This window comes from Panthera leo, chromosome A1 (assembly GCF_018350215.1).
Source record: "Panthera leo isolate Ple1 chromosome A1, P.leo_Ple1_pat1.1, whole genome shotgun sequence".
Lineage (NCBI taxonomy): Eukaryota > Metazoa > Chordata > Mammalia > Carnivora > Felidae > Panthera > Panthera leo.
This window is the reverse complement of record NC_056679.1, coordinates 70,535,985-70,554,502: the sequence shown is the minus strand read 5'-3', so window position 1 is coordinate 70,554,502 and position 18,518 is coordinate 70,535,985. Positions and strand designations below refer to the sequence as shown.

The 18,518-nt window shown below is 41.1% G+C and overlaps 1 protein-coding gene across 9 annotated transcripts in view; it reads right to left on the bottom strand.

Moving 5' to 3' along the window:
- Nucleotides 1-18,518, bottom strand: part of CLYBL (citramalyl-CoA lyase) — a 260,370-nt gene that overhangs the window by 110,724 nt on the left and 131,128 nt on the right. For all 9 annotated transcript variants that reach the window (XR_006199903.1, XM_042929753.1, XM_042929769.1 and 6 more), the window contains exon 2: nt 5,316-5,502. Coding sequence is in view for 8 of the 9 variants with exons in the window: in XM_042929753.1 (XP_042785687.1) it covers nt 5,316-5,502 (187 nt within the window). In the remaining variant the exon portion in view is untranslated. The remainder of the gene's footprint in view (nt 1-5,315; nt 5,503-18,518) is intronic.

Here is an 18,518-nt window from a genome sequence, read left to right as displayed (position 1 = left end):
CCCGTGTCGGGCTCTGTGCTGACAGCTCAGAGCCTGGAGCCTGTTTCAGATTCTGTGTCTCCCTCTCTCTGACCCTCCCCCATTCATTCTCTGTCTCTGTCTCAAAAATAAATAAACGTTAAAAAAAAAATAAATCTAAATTTATCAGTAACTACATTAAACATAAGTGAAGGGGCGCATGGCTGGCTCAGTTGGAAGAGTATGTGACTCTTAATCTTGGGGTCATGAGACTTTGAGCCCTGTGTTGGGTGTAGTGATTACTTAAAAAAAAAAAAAAAAACAAAATAAGTCGATTAATGTTCCAGTTAGAAGACACAGATTGTCCACATGGGTATAAAAATTTTAAAAACAATAGGAGACATATTTAAAACATAACGATATGGAAAGGTTGAAAGCAAAAGGCTAAAAACAATACACTGGGCAGATGCTAACCAAAAGAAACATGGTGTATTCATATCAGACCAAGAAACGTTATTTATTTTTAATGTTTATTTATTTTGAGAGAAAGAGAGTGAGAGAGAGAGAGCATGTGCACACAAGCCCGTGCAAGTGGGGGAGGGGCAGAGAGAAAGGGAGAGAGAGAATCCTGAGCAGTCTCCATACTCTCAGTGCAAAGTGGACCCAGGGCTCAATCTCACAACCATGAGCCATGACCTGGGCCAAAATCAAGAGTGGGTTGCTTGACTGGCTAGGTGCCCCAGACCACAGAAACTTTGAAGCAAAAGCATTTTAGAGGATAAAGAAGGTCAGTGCATAATTATAAATGATTCCATATAAAAGGAAGATATAATAATTCTTATTTTTATATACCCAATAACATAGGCTCAAACTACCAGCAGCAAAAATTGATAGAACTATAGGGGGAGACTGGTAAATTCTCTACTGGAGGCTAAATTTCAACTAGCTTCTCACTTATTGATATATCAAGCACATAAAAGTCAGTAAAGATTTGGACATTTGAACAACATAATTAACAAGTTTGGTCTAATGGAAAAATATATAGAACTCTAGTCTACTAAACAGAAACAACACATTCTTCTTAAGCACACATGGAACAGTTACAAAAATGGCTCATGTAAAGCAGAACTCAACAAATTTCTTCCTTCCTTCCTTCCTTCCTTTCTTAGAGAGACAGAGAGAGTGAGCAGGGGAGGGGCAGAAAGAAAGAGGGAGAGAGAGAATTGCAAGTAGGCTCTGTGCTGTCAGCACAGAGCCTGACTCAGGGCTTGAAATCATGAATCATGAGATCATGACCTGAGCTAAACCCAAGAGTCAGATGCTTAACCAAGTGAACCACCCAGGCACCCCAGAACTCAACAAATTTTTAAAAATCAGCACCATTCAAATCACCTTCTCTAATCATCATGCAATAGAGGTAAGCAGTAGAAGAATAAATAAATCTCTCATATGCTTGAAAATTTAAAAATTCTTAGTCCCTGCTACTCAAACGGTGGTTTGCAGACCACTCTGGGTCCACAAACTCTGATCATGACCATGACACTAGGAGGTAAGTATGAAATGGGGGGGGGGGGGTACGAATTTAGAAACTTCCATAGTACTTGACAATGCTATGACACCCAAGCAACATTTAATTTTTCTAGAAATTCATTTTTTTTGTATTTTATAAAAGTATCTGTCTGCAATAGATTACAAATGCTTAAAAATGAAATAAAGTAACAACAACAAATAAAAATAACCAAATTGGTTCTTCACCACAGGGAGTTTGGGAAGCACTCTTTAGTATCTCCTGGCTCAAGCAAGAGATCAAAATGCAAATTAAAAAGTACTTAGAACCTGGGGCTCAGTCATTTAAGTGTCCAACTCTTGGTTTCGGCTCAAGTCATGATCCCAGGTTTCGTGGGATTGAGCCCCAAGTCAGCCTCTGTGCTGACAGCATGGACCCACTTAGGATTCTCTCTCTCCCTCTCGGCCCCTCCCTCCACTGCACATGTGTGTACTCTTTGTCTCTCTCTCTCAAAATAAATAAACATTTAAAAAAATACTTAGAGCCAAATGGTAATAAAAAATATATGTTCTTATAGACCTATCTGGTTAGATTATAATTATTTACATTTTGCGTGTCTCACCACCAGTCTTTGAGTCCTCCATGTTGGGGATCATGCAGTCATCTTGGTTCCTCTCCTTGTCACAGTGCCTGAGTATTGAGTATCTAAATTTACATATTTAAACTTACATATTAAATATATTTAAATATTTCCTTAAATATTTACTCAACTAAAATAGCAGTCCTGGAATCCTGTCTCTCTTTATTCCACTCCTACTTTCTTGGTGTTGCCCAAGTGTCATGGAGATTCACCAGAAATTTGTGCCTTACTTGGCTTATTTTCACTGTGTCCCAGCAAGCAGTGGCTTATGCAGTCCTATATCTCCTCATGCATTTAACAATGAAAAGAAAAAGATAAGAGGGGTGTGGAGACAGTCTTTTCGTCATCCATACTTGGGAAGGTGAGCTGGTAGTGCCATCCTTGACATGAAGGAGCTACTTAAACACAAATTGGATTAGCAGGACAGGATTAGAGCCTGCTGGAAGGTATTATACACTTATAAACTGCTCTGTAGAACTCTTATTGTTTTCATTACAAGCCCATACTCCACAGTGTCAATCAAATGAAATATTGAATTAGCCTATTAATAAAAAAGAAATAAATTGAGATATAAAATGAAGCAACTAAGTTCTAATACTGGAAAAATATTGATTAGACAGTAACAGTTGACTTTAGCAAAACTATAATTAGAACAAAATTAAAAAAGAATATCTGAAATGAATTTTTTTTGAAAGAGAAAGAGAGTAAGGGAGGGTCAGAGGGAGAGGGACAGAGAGAATCTTAAGCAGGCTATTAACTACTTTTCTATCTCCAGCACTTCAAAAAGAAGACGGTAACAACTAGGTACTGATACAGGTTCTTCAAGATCAAGTCTCATCTACTTAACCTCATTTTTCTGGCAAGGTTCAGGGGGAGAAGGTATTTCTAGGCCGGTAAATTGGGATGGTATCTTCATTTTGAAACAGCATTAGATAAAAATCTCTCATAATATCCTCATGAAAAGATTGGATTTTAGGAAAGTTGGGTGATTGAATGACCATATTCACAGTATTGATCCATGAAACTGACCTCTCCATGCCTCAGTTTCCTTATCTGTAGAAGGAGTATAACAGTAGCACCTCACTGGGTTGTTTATGAAACTAAAGCCCTTAGAACAGTGCCTGGATGTCAGTCAGCACTATATAAATAAATAAAACATGATCAGAAGCTTCTAGTTGCATGCTTGTTCAACACTTGGCTCCAACCTCTTCAACATTTCCATCAGAAACTTGTTAAATGCCTGTCAAATTCTCAAATGCTATTAATGATGGATAATAAAATCAAAATCCAAAAAGCTAGGAAATAACATATATGAGATAAAATTAAGTCCTGGACAGAGAGTTTAAGAAAACATTTTTTACAAGCACAAGCCTGGTTTGCCAGAACTTTCTGTGGTAAGAAAGGGAAATTCAACTGACTCCCAAGCTCAGCATGCATAAAACAGTGTGTCTAGCAATTAATGGAAAGTTTAACTGCATTAAGAGAACTGAAGCGTCCTGATGAAGACACTGTCTGGATACAGACGCAAAGATGGCGGGCACGTCTCACTCATCATGAATTCTTCCCTCCCCTTCCCTTAGTTTCCTCCTAAGAAGTGGCTCTGGGTACAAGGATAAGCTTGAGAACACCAGTGAACAGTAAGAAAATGTGAGGCAATAATGGACCATATTTCAAACTTATCTGGGTGGAAGGAAACATCCTCTGGTGGATACGGGAAGATAGCCTCAAGATTTGTGAAGACTATAATTAGAAGTTTATCAGGGCACCTAATGGCTCACTGTGCTACATGCTAAAATAAATTCCCCTCTAATCATGATTACTACAGGATTTATCTAATCTATTTCCTATAGGAAATCAAGCTACTCCCAGGCATTTTATCAAACTTCTTCCTCATAATAATCCCTGTCCCTGACAAAAGAAGATTTTGTCATCCCACAGTATAGATAAGAAATGGAGGCAAAGAAGTAAAGTGAATTGCCCTGGGTCACACAGAACTGAAATTACAATTTAGTATCTAATCTTAGAGTGCACTACATGAGTTTTGGAAGGGAGCATACTGGAAGCACATTATATCCTTCAAGAAAAGGCCTATTTACCTTAATCTCTGGGAGAAAGAAGATTAATTGTATTTTCCTTGGGGCATGCCAAAGATGTTGAGGAGACGCTTTAGATTCCACACGCTCGTTCTAATCCTTTTCCAAATACTTGGAAAGTCTTGCTTTGACCATTAGGAAGATGCTAGAAATTAACTTCTTCTTTTTTTTTTTTTAATTAAGGCAAATATTTGCTAGAATCTCCAAGGAGGGCAATTAATCAAGAAAGTTGTACAGTACGGCCATGCTATTTCAGATCATTTAAGACAAGAAAGTATCCAGATAGGCATGAATCCAGATGGCCAACTCCCTCTGTCCCCGAGCCCCACAATCTATTCCCAGACAGCCTCACTGTCTAGGGACAGACAAAGGTCAAGTAAAAACATGTTTTTAACTTAAAAAGTTCCAAACATAAATTATTGTTACAATGATTTACACCTAATTATTTCACCTAATTACTGAATAAATCCATGTTCATTATAAAAAGCTGGAAAATAAAGTTAAGTAAACCAAATGAAGCAAAAAGCACCCACTCTGCTACCACCCAGTAAGAACCTTTTGTACCTGTTTACAACTGGATATATTTTAAGGCTCAGTTCTGTGGTCAGGCCATGAGGAAATCAGCCCAAAGCTGCAACCCTAGGGTTCTGTGTGTAGCTTCCCTTAAATTAAGTAGGGAAAATGGTGACTTATTCATAGAAGACTATCTTTTATTTTCTTGGCACTTATCCCAGAAGCGATAAGGCCATTACTCAATATTAAAAAGACATGAATTCCACATTGTGTCTTACTGCTCTAAAAATTTACAACACAAATTTCAGATTAAATAATTTACCCAAACTGGTAAATATCATAGCCACAATGGATTCAGTGTCCATCTCTTTATCAATATATACACATAGTCACATATACTGAAGGTATACACTGGGTTCTTCCTTTGTCTTGGAGAAAAGAGACACATTCAAAACCCCTATGAGGGCTTGATCAAGAATATATTAGTAAAGAGCAAAAAGGTGAGTATGGTAGAATCTTTCCAACTAATGAGCAATGCTACCAAGACAGCACCAAATTGCAATCCATTGCTTTTTCCCATCTTAAGGAAAAATCATGCTATTACCTTTTTGTTCATAGCAACACCATCCTCACAGTCGAGCACCGCACAATCTACATTCAAGGAGGGAATCTTCTTTATTTTCTTTTCATCATTTCCAGGTACATAGAGCACTGCTCTCCGGGGAATGTACTTGTGATTGGAGGAGGAACTGTATCCAAGCCTGGGCACATCAGCTGCCAGAAGTGGTTTCCTGCAGGAGACATAATTGGTGTTAGTCTAAAATAGGATCTATTTACGAATTTTTGCAAAACCTTATTTTAATGCAAAATTAAAACCGAAAACGTGATAAGCTAATTTCAGCAGATCACAATCACACAGCACAACTAGGAGAACAACAACAGAAATAACCAAGAAATAAAATGTCATTTTGGCTGAAGTTTAAAAAATATATAGCACTGTTTATTGAGACGATCTTCAGAGAAAAGAAGTGTGTACCAATTTCATCTTGGAAAAACACTTCCAATATTAGTATATTATCTAGATAGTACCCATGGACAAAAAGAAAGGAAATTTATATCCAGAAGGTCCCAAATAACATTACTATCTTCAATTATATGAAACTAAAAACAGAAAACAAACAACCTATGTTAAGCATTAGTGTATGGCCCTCTCTCTGCCAGTGAGTCTAAAGTAGGCAAAGAAGTGATTCAAGTTCAATGTTAACAACAGACAAGGATGGCTGGCCACTTCTTAAGTGAGCAGAATAGATAATGAATGAGAAAAGATCATTACTAGCTCTAGAATGGTGGCCAACTTCATCACTGAAAACTTCAGGTGCTTCATCTATAAAAACGATACTAATTTTGCAGACTATTGAGAGGCTTCAGTGAAAGGAAATAAAGCACATGAAGTGCTTAGCGAGAGCCTGGCAGGTGTGGTGGTGGGCATAGAGAATGCTGTTGTTCTTAATGAGAAAACTAGGTCTGGATATCAGTAGCCCCTGCCTGCTTCTGACCTCTGCTCTCTCTCTCTTTCCATTCCCTACTGCACTCAGTTTAGCCTCCTGTGGAAATAAGAGTTGTTGGCCAGAAGCTTGTTTGGCTGCAGCCCTCGCTCCTAACCTGATCCATAATTAGGTGCTACGGTTTGGCCCATAATATGTGGTAAAGGAAGGTGAAATCAGTTTTCACATTCAGGACGAGCTACATAACTTGTTGGTCCCAGAGTAAAATGAAAATGTAGACCCTTGTTCAAAATTTATTAAGAATTTTAGGTGGTGACAGAAAAACATCAAACCAAGCACCAGACCCTTCTAAGCACAGAGCCATGTGTGATGGTGCAGGTCATACATTCATGAAGTCAGTCCTCCCCATAATAGACAAGCTATATGTCATGAAGCACCCAGTTAAGGTTAAAGCCACAGCAAGTCAGAAATGCCCTATGTTTTACTCTGCCCTGAGTAAACTGCATCATCCTTTCCGAAAACGTGTCAGCTGTACTTATCCTAAGTTAATGCCATCTGTATTTTACAAAGCTGTAATATTCTGTCATGATTACTTTGCCTTGTGACAATGAATCTCAAGAAAAATCATTCACTCTTTGGCCAATCGATTCTATGTGTGACCCCCAATTCCTTCTTGTGGCCAATCTTAATACACTAGAAAACTTGAGTCTTAGTCTTATTTTTCCATAGCAAAAGCACTATACTGTGTGAGGTATGGTGAGATACAGATGGATTTTAAAAGTGTACATGTCTTACAAAGACAATTTATCTAATATAAAACATATAATGAACAAAAATATATTATGGCCAGTTAACTGAAGAACAACTGAACTGTCATCATTTTGCATTGACTGAAAATATCTAGCTTTTTTTTTTTTTTTTTTTTTTTGAGAGAGAGAGAGAGAGAGAGAGAGAGAGAGAGAGAGCGCAAGTTGGGGAGAGGGGCAGAGGTAGAGAGGGAGAATCTCAAGCAAGCTTCAGGCTCAGTGAAGAGCCTGATGTGGGGCTTAATTCCATGACCCTGGAATCATGATCTGAGTGGAAATCAAGAGTTAGACACTCAACTGACTGAGCCACCCAAGGGCCCCTGGTTTATCTTTTAAAAAGGGAGAAAATATAACTATGTAACAGTAACAATCACATTTTACTTATTCACACTGGAAACCAAAAGTTGCAACATATTCATTTCCTTAAAATTTGTAAAAACACACTTAAAGGAGATGAAATTTTATTTACCAGGAAATGCTTGGGGGCGGGGGGGGGGGGGGGGAGTCAAAATTACTTTTCACCATAATTTGTTGTAACCACACGTGTAAAACCCAAAGAGAGGATGAGAACGGCTCTAGTGGAAAGAGCTTCATGGGTCCTTCCTATACCTCTCACTTCACCTGACAGAGTAAATATCTGGACTTCTCTGTCCCATTGGCAACTGACTTTCATTTCATGAAAACTGAGATTTCCTTCATAGGAAATAGCTTCTGACTGCCATTTTGGATTCAGCCACTGTGGTCTCCAAGCTACACTATTTGAATTTTTTTTTTTTTTAACATTTTTTCATTCTTGTGAGACAGAGAGACAGAGCATGAGTAGGGGAAAGGCAGAGAGAGAGGGAGACACAGAATCTGAGGCAGGCTCCAGGCTCCAAGCTGTCAGCACACAGCCTGATGTGGGGCTGGAACCAAGAACCGTGAGATCATGACCTGAGCTGAAGTCAGATGCTTAACCAACTGAGCCACCCAGGCGCCCCCAAGCTACACTATTTGAATCTCAAGACTGAGCTCCCAGACATAGCTCATGCTGTAAATCATACCACCATCATATGCTAAGCTCTAGAGCAAATCATTCCTAACATGTTTATATGAAGTCTGATTTTATTTATTAAAAAAAATTATTTATATTTTAGTTAATGGTGCAATATTGGTTTTTCAGGAGAATTCATTGAATCATCACTTACATACAACACCCAGTGCTCCTCACAAGTGCCCTCCTTAGTACCCATCACCCATCTAGCCCATCTCCCACCCACCTCCCTCCATCAACCCTGTTTTTTTCTCTATCATTAAGAGTCTCTTATGATTTGTTTCCCTCTCCCCTCCTTCTTCCCCCCACCTTCCCATATGTTCTCGGTTTGTTTCTTAAATTCCACATATGAGTGAAATCATACGGTATTTATCTTTCTCTGATTTCGTTTAGCATAACACACTCTAGCTCCACCCACATCATTGCAAATGGCAAGATTTTATTCTTTTTGATGGCTAACATTTCATTGTATACCACATTGAAGTGTAATTTAAAACAGATGATCACTTAAGAAATCTCCTGCCAGGGCACCTGGGTGGCTCAGTCGGTTAAGCGACTGACTTTGGCTCAGGTTATGATCTCATACTTTGTCGGTTTGAGCCCCTCATCAGGCTCTGTGCTGACAGTGTGGAGCCTGCTTTGGATTCTCTCTCTCCCTCTCTCTCTGTCCTTCCCCTGCTTGTACTCTCTCTCTCTCTCTCTCAAAAATAAATAAACTTAAAAAAAAGTCTCCTGTCACTCTTAATGATGTTTTTGGTTTCTTGGATAGTATTTACAATCATTAAAACAGTGTTTTGCTCATATCTTCCCCTGCTCAAAAACTGTCAACAGCTCCTCACTACCTGTATGATTAAGTTCACTCTCAGATGATATTCCTTTCCTCAACTTACAGCTCATTATTCCTACTCAGTAAGTATCTACCCTAGGAAACTTAGATTATGACTGTCTGTACAACATGCTGCAGTCATTGTTTCCAGAATACCTTTGCTTCTGCTGTGCTTCTGATGGAAAAATCTTCCTTCTCAGTTTATTTGAACATTAAGGATCCTTCACGTTCAGTTCAAGGTCCCCTCCAACCTTGAGCCTTAACTATTCTTTAAACTCTCTCTTCTTTAAGGGACACCTGAGTGGCTCAGTCAGTTAAGCGTCCAACTCTTGGTTTCGGCTCAGGTCATGATCTCACAGTTCGTGAATTCAAGCTCTGCACTGGGCTCGATGCTGACAGTGTGGAGCCTGCTGGGATTTTCTCTCTCCCTCTCTCTCTGCCCCTCCCCTGCTCACTCTCTCTCTCTCTCTCTCTCTCTCAAATATAAATAAATAAACATAAACTCTCTCTTCTTTAAACTCTTATCGGATTTATCACTCATAACCAAACCAGAACCAGTTAAGGACTGGTTCTGCTATCAAGGCAAAGTTAATCAAGGTAGCACAAAGCTTTCTGGAAAGGCAATTGATGATACAAATCAAAAAACTTTAAAAGTTTCCTACCTTTTGAGCCAGTAACTTCAAGTTATTTGACAAAATTCCTTTTGGAAACTTTTATAGATTGAATGTGTCTCCCCCAAATTTGTATGCTGAAATCTAATCCCCAGTGTATTTGGAGGTGGGGTCTTTGGGAGGTGATTAAGTCTTAAGGGTTCTGCCCTTAGAAAAGAGGCCCCGGAGAGCTCCCTTCCCCGATGCCACATGAGGACACAGCGAAAAGACTGACATCTACAACCAACAACAAGGAAGCAAGTCCTCATCAGACACCAAATCTATCAGAGCTTTGATCTTGGACTTCTTAGCCTCCAGAACTGTGAGAAATAAAGTCCTGTTTTTTATGTCATCCAGTCTATGATATCCTGCTGTATCTGCTGGACCAAACTAATAGACAGGAATCTATCTTAAGAAAGTAACTAGAAATAAGACTAGATATGTACAATATTAAGAAACTGAAAACCTTCAGGCCTAAAAGTTGGATGAATTATAGTATGTATATTCAATGGAATATGCTGCTATTGTTAAGAATTATATTTATAAAAATATTTAATGTTACAATAACTATTGGTTTGTTTAATGTTTGTTTATTTTTGAGAAAGAGCATGAACAGGGGAGGGGCAGAGAGAAAGGGTGACAGAGGATCCAAAGTGGGCTCCACACTGACAGTAGGGGACCCAAAGCGGGGCTCCAACCCAGGAACTGTGAGATCACGACCTGAGCTAAAGCTGGATGCTCAATTGGCTGAGCCACCCAGGTGCCCCAATTATTGTATTTTTAAACAGAAGATGTAACATTATATATGCAATAACATCTCAACTTTGTAAAAAATGCAAAGAAAAATATCTGAAAGGAAATACATTAAAATGTTATTAGGGATGCCTCTGAACTATAGAATTGGGGATTAAGATTTTTCTGCTTCTGCACACTTTTTTCCTATGTTGCATATTTACTAAAAACAGCATCACTCCTTTTAAAAAAATTAGTTTTATAACTGGCTTAAAAAAATCAATAAAACCATTCGAAAAGTCTCAAAAAAGTGTTAAGATGGACCAAATGCAACTTGGGGACTAAATGCCATTTTTGACCTACAAAAATGGTAATTTTATATGGTTCAACCCAATCCTGTGATTGGCATTCAGAAGATGGGATGAGAAGCAAGCTGCCATGTCACTCCGAGTGTTAATTTCCTCATCAGCAAGAAGCAATATACAAGCTACCTCGTACAGGGGAGAACTCACCACAAGCAGTAAAGCATCATGCACTTACAGCTACTATGAGTATCTGAAGCTTGTCACCCATATGTGATGCTGGTCAGCACAGCCCTGCACCAGGAGAGTCTTGTCTCCAGCACCCTCAACTAGACCTTGAGCTGAGGGAAGGGCAGGATGAGGTCTCTTCCACCCTGTTCAGCAAGGGCCTCACACATTACCTTACCATCTAAAACAGTCGGCAATCCAGAGGTGGGGATGTAGGGCTGATTTGCAAACACACTGTCCTTATTCTTCTTGTGGAAGAGTCACGTTTTAGTGGTCATTACAGGTGGGAGGTCATTTTTATTCCCTCTCTCCTTTGCCATCCTGGAAACTTGAATCCAACCCACTGCCTGCTGCTGCTTCTCCGTGTTTATTCCATCCTTTCCACAAACACAGTTTTTACATCTGAGTTTAGGGCCTCATAAACCTAGACCTAGATGGCTCTTATCGATCCTGCCTTCCACTGAGCTCCTTCATTTGTTCGTTTGTTCATTCACTCACTCCTTCAGTAAGCACTTCGTAAGCACCCATTGAGGGACCTGCACTGGGCCTCCACCAGCACACGTCAGGTTCCTTTGTGCAAATATGAAAAAAGTGCCTCCTCACACTTTCCAGCAGGTGGAAGGGTAAAAAGATGCCTTCTGCTCCCGAGGCAGCATGCTTCGGTGCATGGAGACAGGTCAAAGCTCAGCCCCAATGCGTGCCTCCCTGTAAGTGCCCCTGATCAGGGCATACTCCACACAACTGTACACAGTGGCCTTGACTCACATTGTGCTGAGCACTGTGGGGAGGTGCCACAAAAGAAAAAGGACATGCCCGGAAGGTCCAGGGAAGAGCACCCACAGGATGGCCTGCAAGCAGCTCAGGAAGGCTAAAGGCTGTACATAATGAAGCTCAAGGGAAAAAGATCAAAGGCAGCAAAACTGTTTGGAATAATGAAAAGAATAAAGGTGTAGAGGGGGTCTGGGCTTAAGTTCTATCATGGATTCTGAGATCCAGGAGGGGGCTGGCACTGGGAAGGTGGCCAAAGCCCATCTCGGCATCCGTCCTCAAGCCTCCTTCCTCCCCGTACCGCTGGTATGTCCTCTCCTTCCCCATCTCTGGCTGTTTCAAAATCTGTTCCCTACTTGAGTTGTGCTCAGCACTGACTACTGAGTATGAATATAATTGCAGTAGGTGACAAGAGCTAACTTCTTTTATTTTATCTTACATATTTGGAGTTAGGGCCTCTTGATAGTCAACATGTAAATGTATTCAAACAATATGCAAAATAGGGGCTTAAGATGAATTGAAAAAATCTGGTAGCCTTATGGTGAGTTCTCTCTACAGAAGGACATTTTTTGGGGTAATATATCCTTCAGCAGGTCCAGGGGTTCTTCTGGCTGAAAGGGGGTCCTCCTGGCCTTGTTCTGGTTTTCCCCCTTTCCTCCTCCACCTGATACACTTTTATTAGCCACTAATATAACTAGAGGTATCCCTAATGCTACAGGGGTTTTCCACCTGGAATTCAATATAGCCATCACTCAGGGACCTTTTAAAAATGGTCAAGTTCTGGACCTCACCCAGTGTAATCAAATTCAATTCACTGGTAATATGGCCAGTGTCTCTCAAATACATATATTTGAGCTAAGTCCTTGCCACTTACATGAGTGTGACTGCAGACCAGCACTATTGGTCTCTTACCCGTCCTCATGGGAGAATTTCCTGTCCCTCATGGTAGTAACTACTTGAAATCATCTGGGGAACTTTCAAATATGCTGACATTAAAGCTCCAGCCACAGAAAATTTGGCATCATTGGTCTGAGATAAAGCCTGGCTCTTGGACCTCTAAAAGCTCCCTACGTGATTCTGACATGCAGCCCAGTTGGAGGACGACCGTTGCCACATGATTCCAATGTGCAGTCACTGCCCTAATACAGGAAATTTTGCTCCAACAATAATTTCTCTTGAGTCATGTGCTACCATTATATACAAGCAGATGCTATGAAAATAAGATCATAACTGAAAATGCATCAAAAATCCACATTTAAAGAAAAATGTTTCTAAAAAGAAAATTAACACACAAACTGCTGACAATATTTGAAATAATGGTAATAATCAACTAAGCCAGTGTCTACTTTAAGATGTGCAATTTGGTATGTTATTTCTGAACCCAACTTGGTGGTTTCTTTATGTAGCTAATGGCTAGTACAGAGGTCTCTACTGTGGCTGCACATTATGATCACCTGGGGAACTTAGAAAAAGAAAAAAATCCCAGTCCACACACCCTAACCCAATTAAATCAGAGCCTCACAGTGAGTTTCAGGCATCAATGTTTCTTGAAAGCTTCCAAGGAGAGTCCAAGTGCAGCCAAGAGAGGGAACCTCTGCAGCAGGGTTTGCAAGTACAACCAAAGTGTCTTACTGATCCTAGAAAGGACTGAAGGTTGTTGGACTTCAACAGTTGCCAGAATTGAATCCTACCATATTTAGGCCACGAGTTGAGTACCAACTGTGTGATTTCCCAATACCCAAGTGACTGGGGAATGATACTGCTGAGAGGCATTGTGGTTTTCTTTGCTTGGAAACCATGATGTTCTACACCATCCCCGACCCACTAAATCAGTGGTCACCACCTCCAGGGGCTTGAAGGTGGTGGTGGTAAGTGAACAGCCATGAAGTCCCTGATCAACTTGGAGCTTCAAATTAGAGTCCAAGTGTGAAGTCTAAGTATGGACCAAGTCCACAGTGAAATGATAAGCTTGCCTTTGTTAACAGAGAAGGAAGTTTTCTTATTTCCGATAGCTTGAGGGGCTGGATCTGGAGCTCCCAGGAAGTGGAGTGAGAGAGGATGGGGGTTTAAAGTAAACAAAATCTCCACCACCAAAAGGACTCAAAGCTACTCTGGATGCTGAGCGCAGTTTGCTGGCCAGGAGGTTGATGGGGGGAGTCCAAGTGGTGAAACTGGGGGAAGATTCTGCCTGGCCTCCAACTCTTTAGGAACTTCTACTCGTCCTCAGTGCAATGCAGTGAGGAACAGTACTCCAAGACGAGCGACACTGTACTCCTACTTAGTAGTTTCTCATGACCCATGACCCCTGAGGCAACCAAACGGTTGCATCAGTTGAGTTTTGCTACAGTGCCCCTGACTTGGACCCAGGTATCCTGCTGAATCTTTTTTTTTTTTTTAATGTTTATTTATTTTTGAGAGGGAGTGGGGAGGGCCAGAGAGAGAGGGAGACACAGAATCTGAGGCAGGCTCCAGGCTCTGAGCTGTCAGCAGAGAGCCCGATACAGGGCTAGAACTCACAAACTGCAAGATCATGACCTGAGCCCAAGTCGGACACTTAACTGATTGAGCCACCCAGGCGCCCCAGGGATCCTGATAAATCTTATCCACTCTGTATTTTCCAAGGAGTCACATTTCCCCTTCCTTGGAGCCAATTTAACTCGAATTTACAGTTTTCATAAAAATCACATGATCATCTCAACAGATGCAGAAAAAAGCAATTGACAATTTTTTTATGATAAAAACACTCAACAAACTAGATCTGAAGGGAAACTCCCAAATCTTGAAAAAGAAGGACTAAATTGAAGGTAGTACAGACAGAATCCCAAGTTAACAAATACCAGTCACCCAGCCTCTCGTTTCCTGAGAGCCCACCAGTGCTCTAACAAAGCGTCCAAACTCATGCTGTTTTGCTTTTGAAGTTATAATGAACTCATATTCCAGGAAGAGCCCTGTAGATCAGACAGTTTTACAAACGCTGGGCCAACTCACTGTTGGCCTATTTAACAAATGTATTTTTATTTACGTGAAATGTGTTTATACAGCAATTGGAGTTTTTTAAATAGCAATTAGATTTTATTATATCATATTTAAATTTTGTTAGAAAATGTTGACAATGGATGACCTGGGGAAGGGAGGAGTTTATGTCAGTACACACAGGTCAGGGACTGGGGCCTGTTGGCTGGATGCTGCTTTCAACCCCAGATCTGCTTTTAGTTATCACTAGGGGGTCAGATCCCTGGAAAAAGCACAACGATAAAGCAGGCAAGTGTCCAAATCCAGAATGTTGGGTGGGCAGAGCAGGATGAGGGATGAGGCCTGGAGAGATCTCTTTTCACAAGCAGAAGTTCTCTGAAGCCAATGTTGGGCAAAACATGGGGACCAAGGTCCAGAGACCCTCTCTGAGTACTCCACATCTTATCCTTGACCCTGATAGCCGGCTCTAAGATGACTTTGCCTCACCTGTGGGTGACCCTCAGCAAGCACCACAGGCTGGCAGGCTCAGCTGGAAACATGGAAGGCGAAGGACTTCTGAGTGTTTCCCTTGTCACATCCCTACTGTCATTTCATAAACACAAATGTTTTGATCCCTTAAGTTCAGAATCTAATACTCTCTTTGAATCATCTAAATGGCAGTCGAGACTTGACCAAGTGAAGATAAGAACTTGATTCAGGACTTTTAAAAGTCATTACATCACTTCTTAAATTCAAAACCAAGTTAAAAAGCAATTATTATAAAGATAATAATAACTTAGGTCACATAATTAATTCTAAATCATTTTGTTAAATTCAAGTAAATTTATCAAACAAAAAATTTTAGTGTACTGATCAACCTCAGTATTGACCATACATTCAATGATGTATTCAAGCTGTTTACCAGTGCCTTTATAATAGGACTTTAATAATACTAAGATGGTTAATTTTACGTGTCAATTTAACAGGTCTATGGGTGCCCAGATATTTGGCCAAACATTCTGGGTGTGTCTGTGAAATTGTTTCTGTACAAGATTAACATCAGAATTGGTAGAATGAGCAAAACACTGCTTTCCCTAAGGTGGGTGAGCGCTAGCCAATCAGTTAAGGTCTGAATAGAACAAAAAGGCTGGCACTCAATCCAAATACAAGGAATTCCTCCTACCTGACTGTCTTCCAGCTGGGACATGAGTTTCTTTTCCTGCCTTTGGACTCAGACTGAGACATCAATTCTTCGTGGGTCTCAAGCCTGCTGGCCTTCAGACTGCAACTATAACATTGGCCGTCCTGGGCCTCCCACTTGCTGACTACAGATCTTGGGACTTGTCAGCCTTCATAAATGCGTGAGCCAATTCCTTATAATACATGTATAACTTATACACACACACACATCAAAGATATATCCCATTGGCTCTGCTTCTCTGGAGAACCCGAAAACAATTCCTACATAACCAGTCATGCCTTCCACACACCTTCACACTGTATCTCCCCATCTTGCCCCAAGACCCCATCATCATCCCAGGTCCTCCCTGCCCCTGTCCAGTCTCCTCCCCCACACCACAGTCAGGGTGGACCTTTACAAATGTTAATGCGATCGTGATAGTCCTCTGCTCCAAATCCTTTAATGGCATTCAGGGGTTCTCACATTAAAACCTAAATACCTTACCCTGGCCAACAAGCCCCTGGCTGCCAGCCCACCCATCCCCCTCTGCTACTACCCTCCATCACAGGGATCTGTTCCCAGTTCCCTGATTGAGCCATACTTTTCCTGCCTGTCTCAGAACCTTCCCACATGCTATCACCTCTCTGGAAGGTTCTTCTTCCAGATCCAAGCATGAATGTTTCCTTCTCATCCTTCAAGTCTAAATGTTACCTCCTCAGCAAAAGCTTCACCAACCCCTTTATCTAAATCAAACTCCTGATTCTCAACTCCATATTCCTGTTTATTCCTTTCACAGGCTTTCTCCTTTTGAAATGAATTAATTATTGGCCTGTTGACTTTTTTTTTTTTTAGATTTATTTTGAGAGAGAGAGCACAAGACAGCAGGTGAGCAGAGGAGAGGCAGAAAGAGAGGGAGAGAATCTTAAGCAGGCTCCACGCTCAGTGTGGAACTCGACACGGGGCTCAATTCCAACAACCCTGGGATCATGACCTGAGCTGAAATCAAGAGTCAGATGCTCAACTGACTGAGCCACCCAGGTGCCCCAGCCTGTTGACTTTTTATTGTCTTTCTTTTACTGCCTATTTATTGTCTCTTCCACAGAACTAACAGAATTTTTCCATTTCAGGTATCCCATATAGTAACATCCTTCCTATTTGGTGGATGAGGAGTAGACAACCCAAGGGCTCAAAAGCAAGGGTGAGCATGCATGGCACAGTGTGGCCACTGAGATGCTACAGACAGGCACTGGAGCCTTGAGAGGCTGAGGCAAAATGGAGGACAGGGAAGACTTTTCCCATGCCGGTAGTGGCAAAGGAGGGAGGTGGCCATAGCAAGTGCCCAAGGATGGCGGGGCCAGAGATGTCAGAGCTGAGGGCAGCAGGAGAGGGTATCTTGGCCTGACTTTGGCCGTGTTCTCAGGTGTTTGTCACTGCCTGTTTTCCAAGCTCGGCTCTCCAGCCTGCCCACACCCCTCTCAGAAATTCTTTTTCTGCCAAAGTCAGCCCCAGCTACTGTTGGGCACATACAACTCTACACTCCAGTGCATAGGATCCTGGTGAGCAGGTACCTGGTCTGTGTCACTCCTATATGTGTACTCTCAGCAATGTGTGTCGCATATAGAGGGACTCAGGATAAGTAAGCTAATGCAGGGAAGAACAGACTCGGGGCTAGCTGGGTGGTGGGCTGGGGACCCAGCGTTCAAGGAGAAAAGGCCACATATTTCCATTAGCCTCTGTCCTCAGAAGGCTAAAATGATAGCAGGCATGACCCTTGTAATGCTCTTTGCAGATTTCACCAAACTATCTTTCCAAAAGGTACTAAATTCTATTCCCACCAGCAATGCAGCAGACTGCCTAGCCTGCCATGTGCTCCTGCACAACCCTTTTTACTTTTTATACCATGGTTTTGGACATTCAAGAAGAAGAGGTGTGATGTTGTGAGTGAAGGCTGCCATGGAAAGGGACTGGAGGGGCGCCTGACTGGCTCAGTGGTTGGAGCATATGACTCTTGATTTCAGGGTTGTGAGTTTGAGCCCCATGGTGGGTGCAGAGATTACTTAATAAAATCTTAAGAAAAGAAAGAAAGGTACTGGATATGTAAAGCCATGGGGGAAAGTTTATAATGACCTTATTTGAACAATGATGAAACAGTCTATGGATTGTATTAATCCTTTAAGATCGGCATTCCCCACCAGGAGCTGACCTATATTCTAACATTTTATACTCCTGCCATGTCAATTTTTTTTATTAAGGCAAAATATATAAACACCAGAGTCACCATTTTAAACATTTTTAAGCATATAATTCAGTGGCATGAAGTACATTGTGCAGCCATCACTACCATCCATCTCCAGAACATTTTATCTTTCCAAACTGAAACTCCATGCCCATTAGACATTAACTCCCCTACTCCCCTTCCCCCAGTCCCTGGTGACCACCATTCTATGTTCTGTCTTCATGAATTTTACTACTCTGGGTACCTCCTAGAAATGTAATCATACATTTGCCTTTTTGTGTCTGCCTTATTTCAGAGCATAATGTCCTCAAGGGTCATCCATGTTGTAGCACGTGGCAGAATTTCCTTCCTTTTTAAGGCTGAATAATAGTTCATTGTATGGAGGTACCATTTTGTTTATCTATTCACCCGTTGGTGGACCTTTGGGTTATTTCTACCTTTGTACTACTGTGAATAATGCTATTATGAACACTGGTGCACAAGTATCTGTTTGAGTATCTGCCTTCAATGATTCTGGGTACTTACCCAGAAGTGGAATTGCTAGATCATATATTAATTCTATATTTAATTTTTTTAAGGAACTCTCATA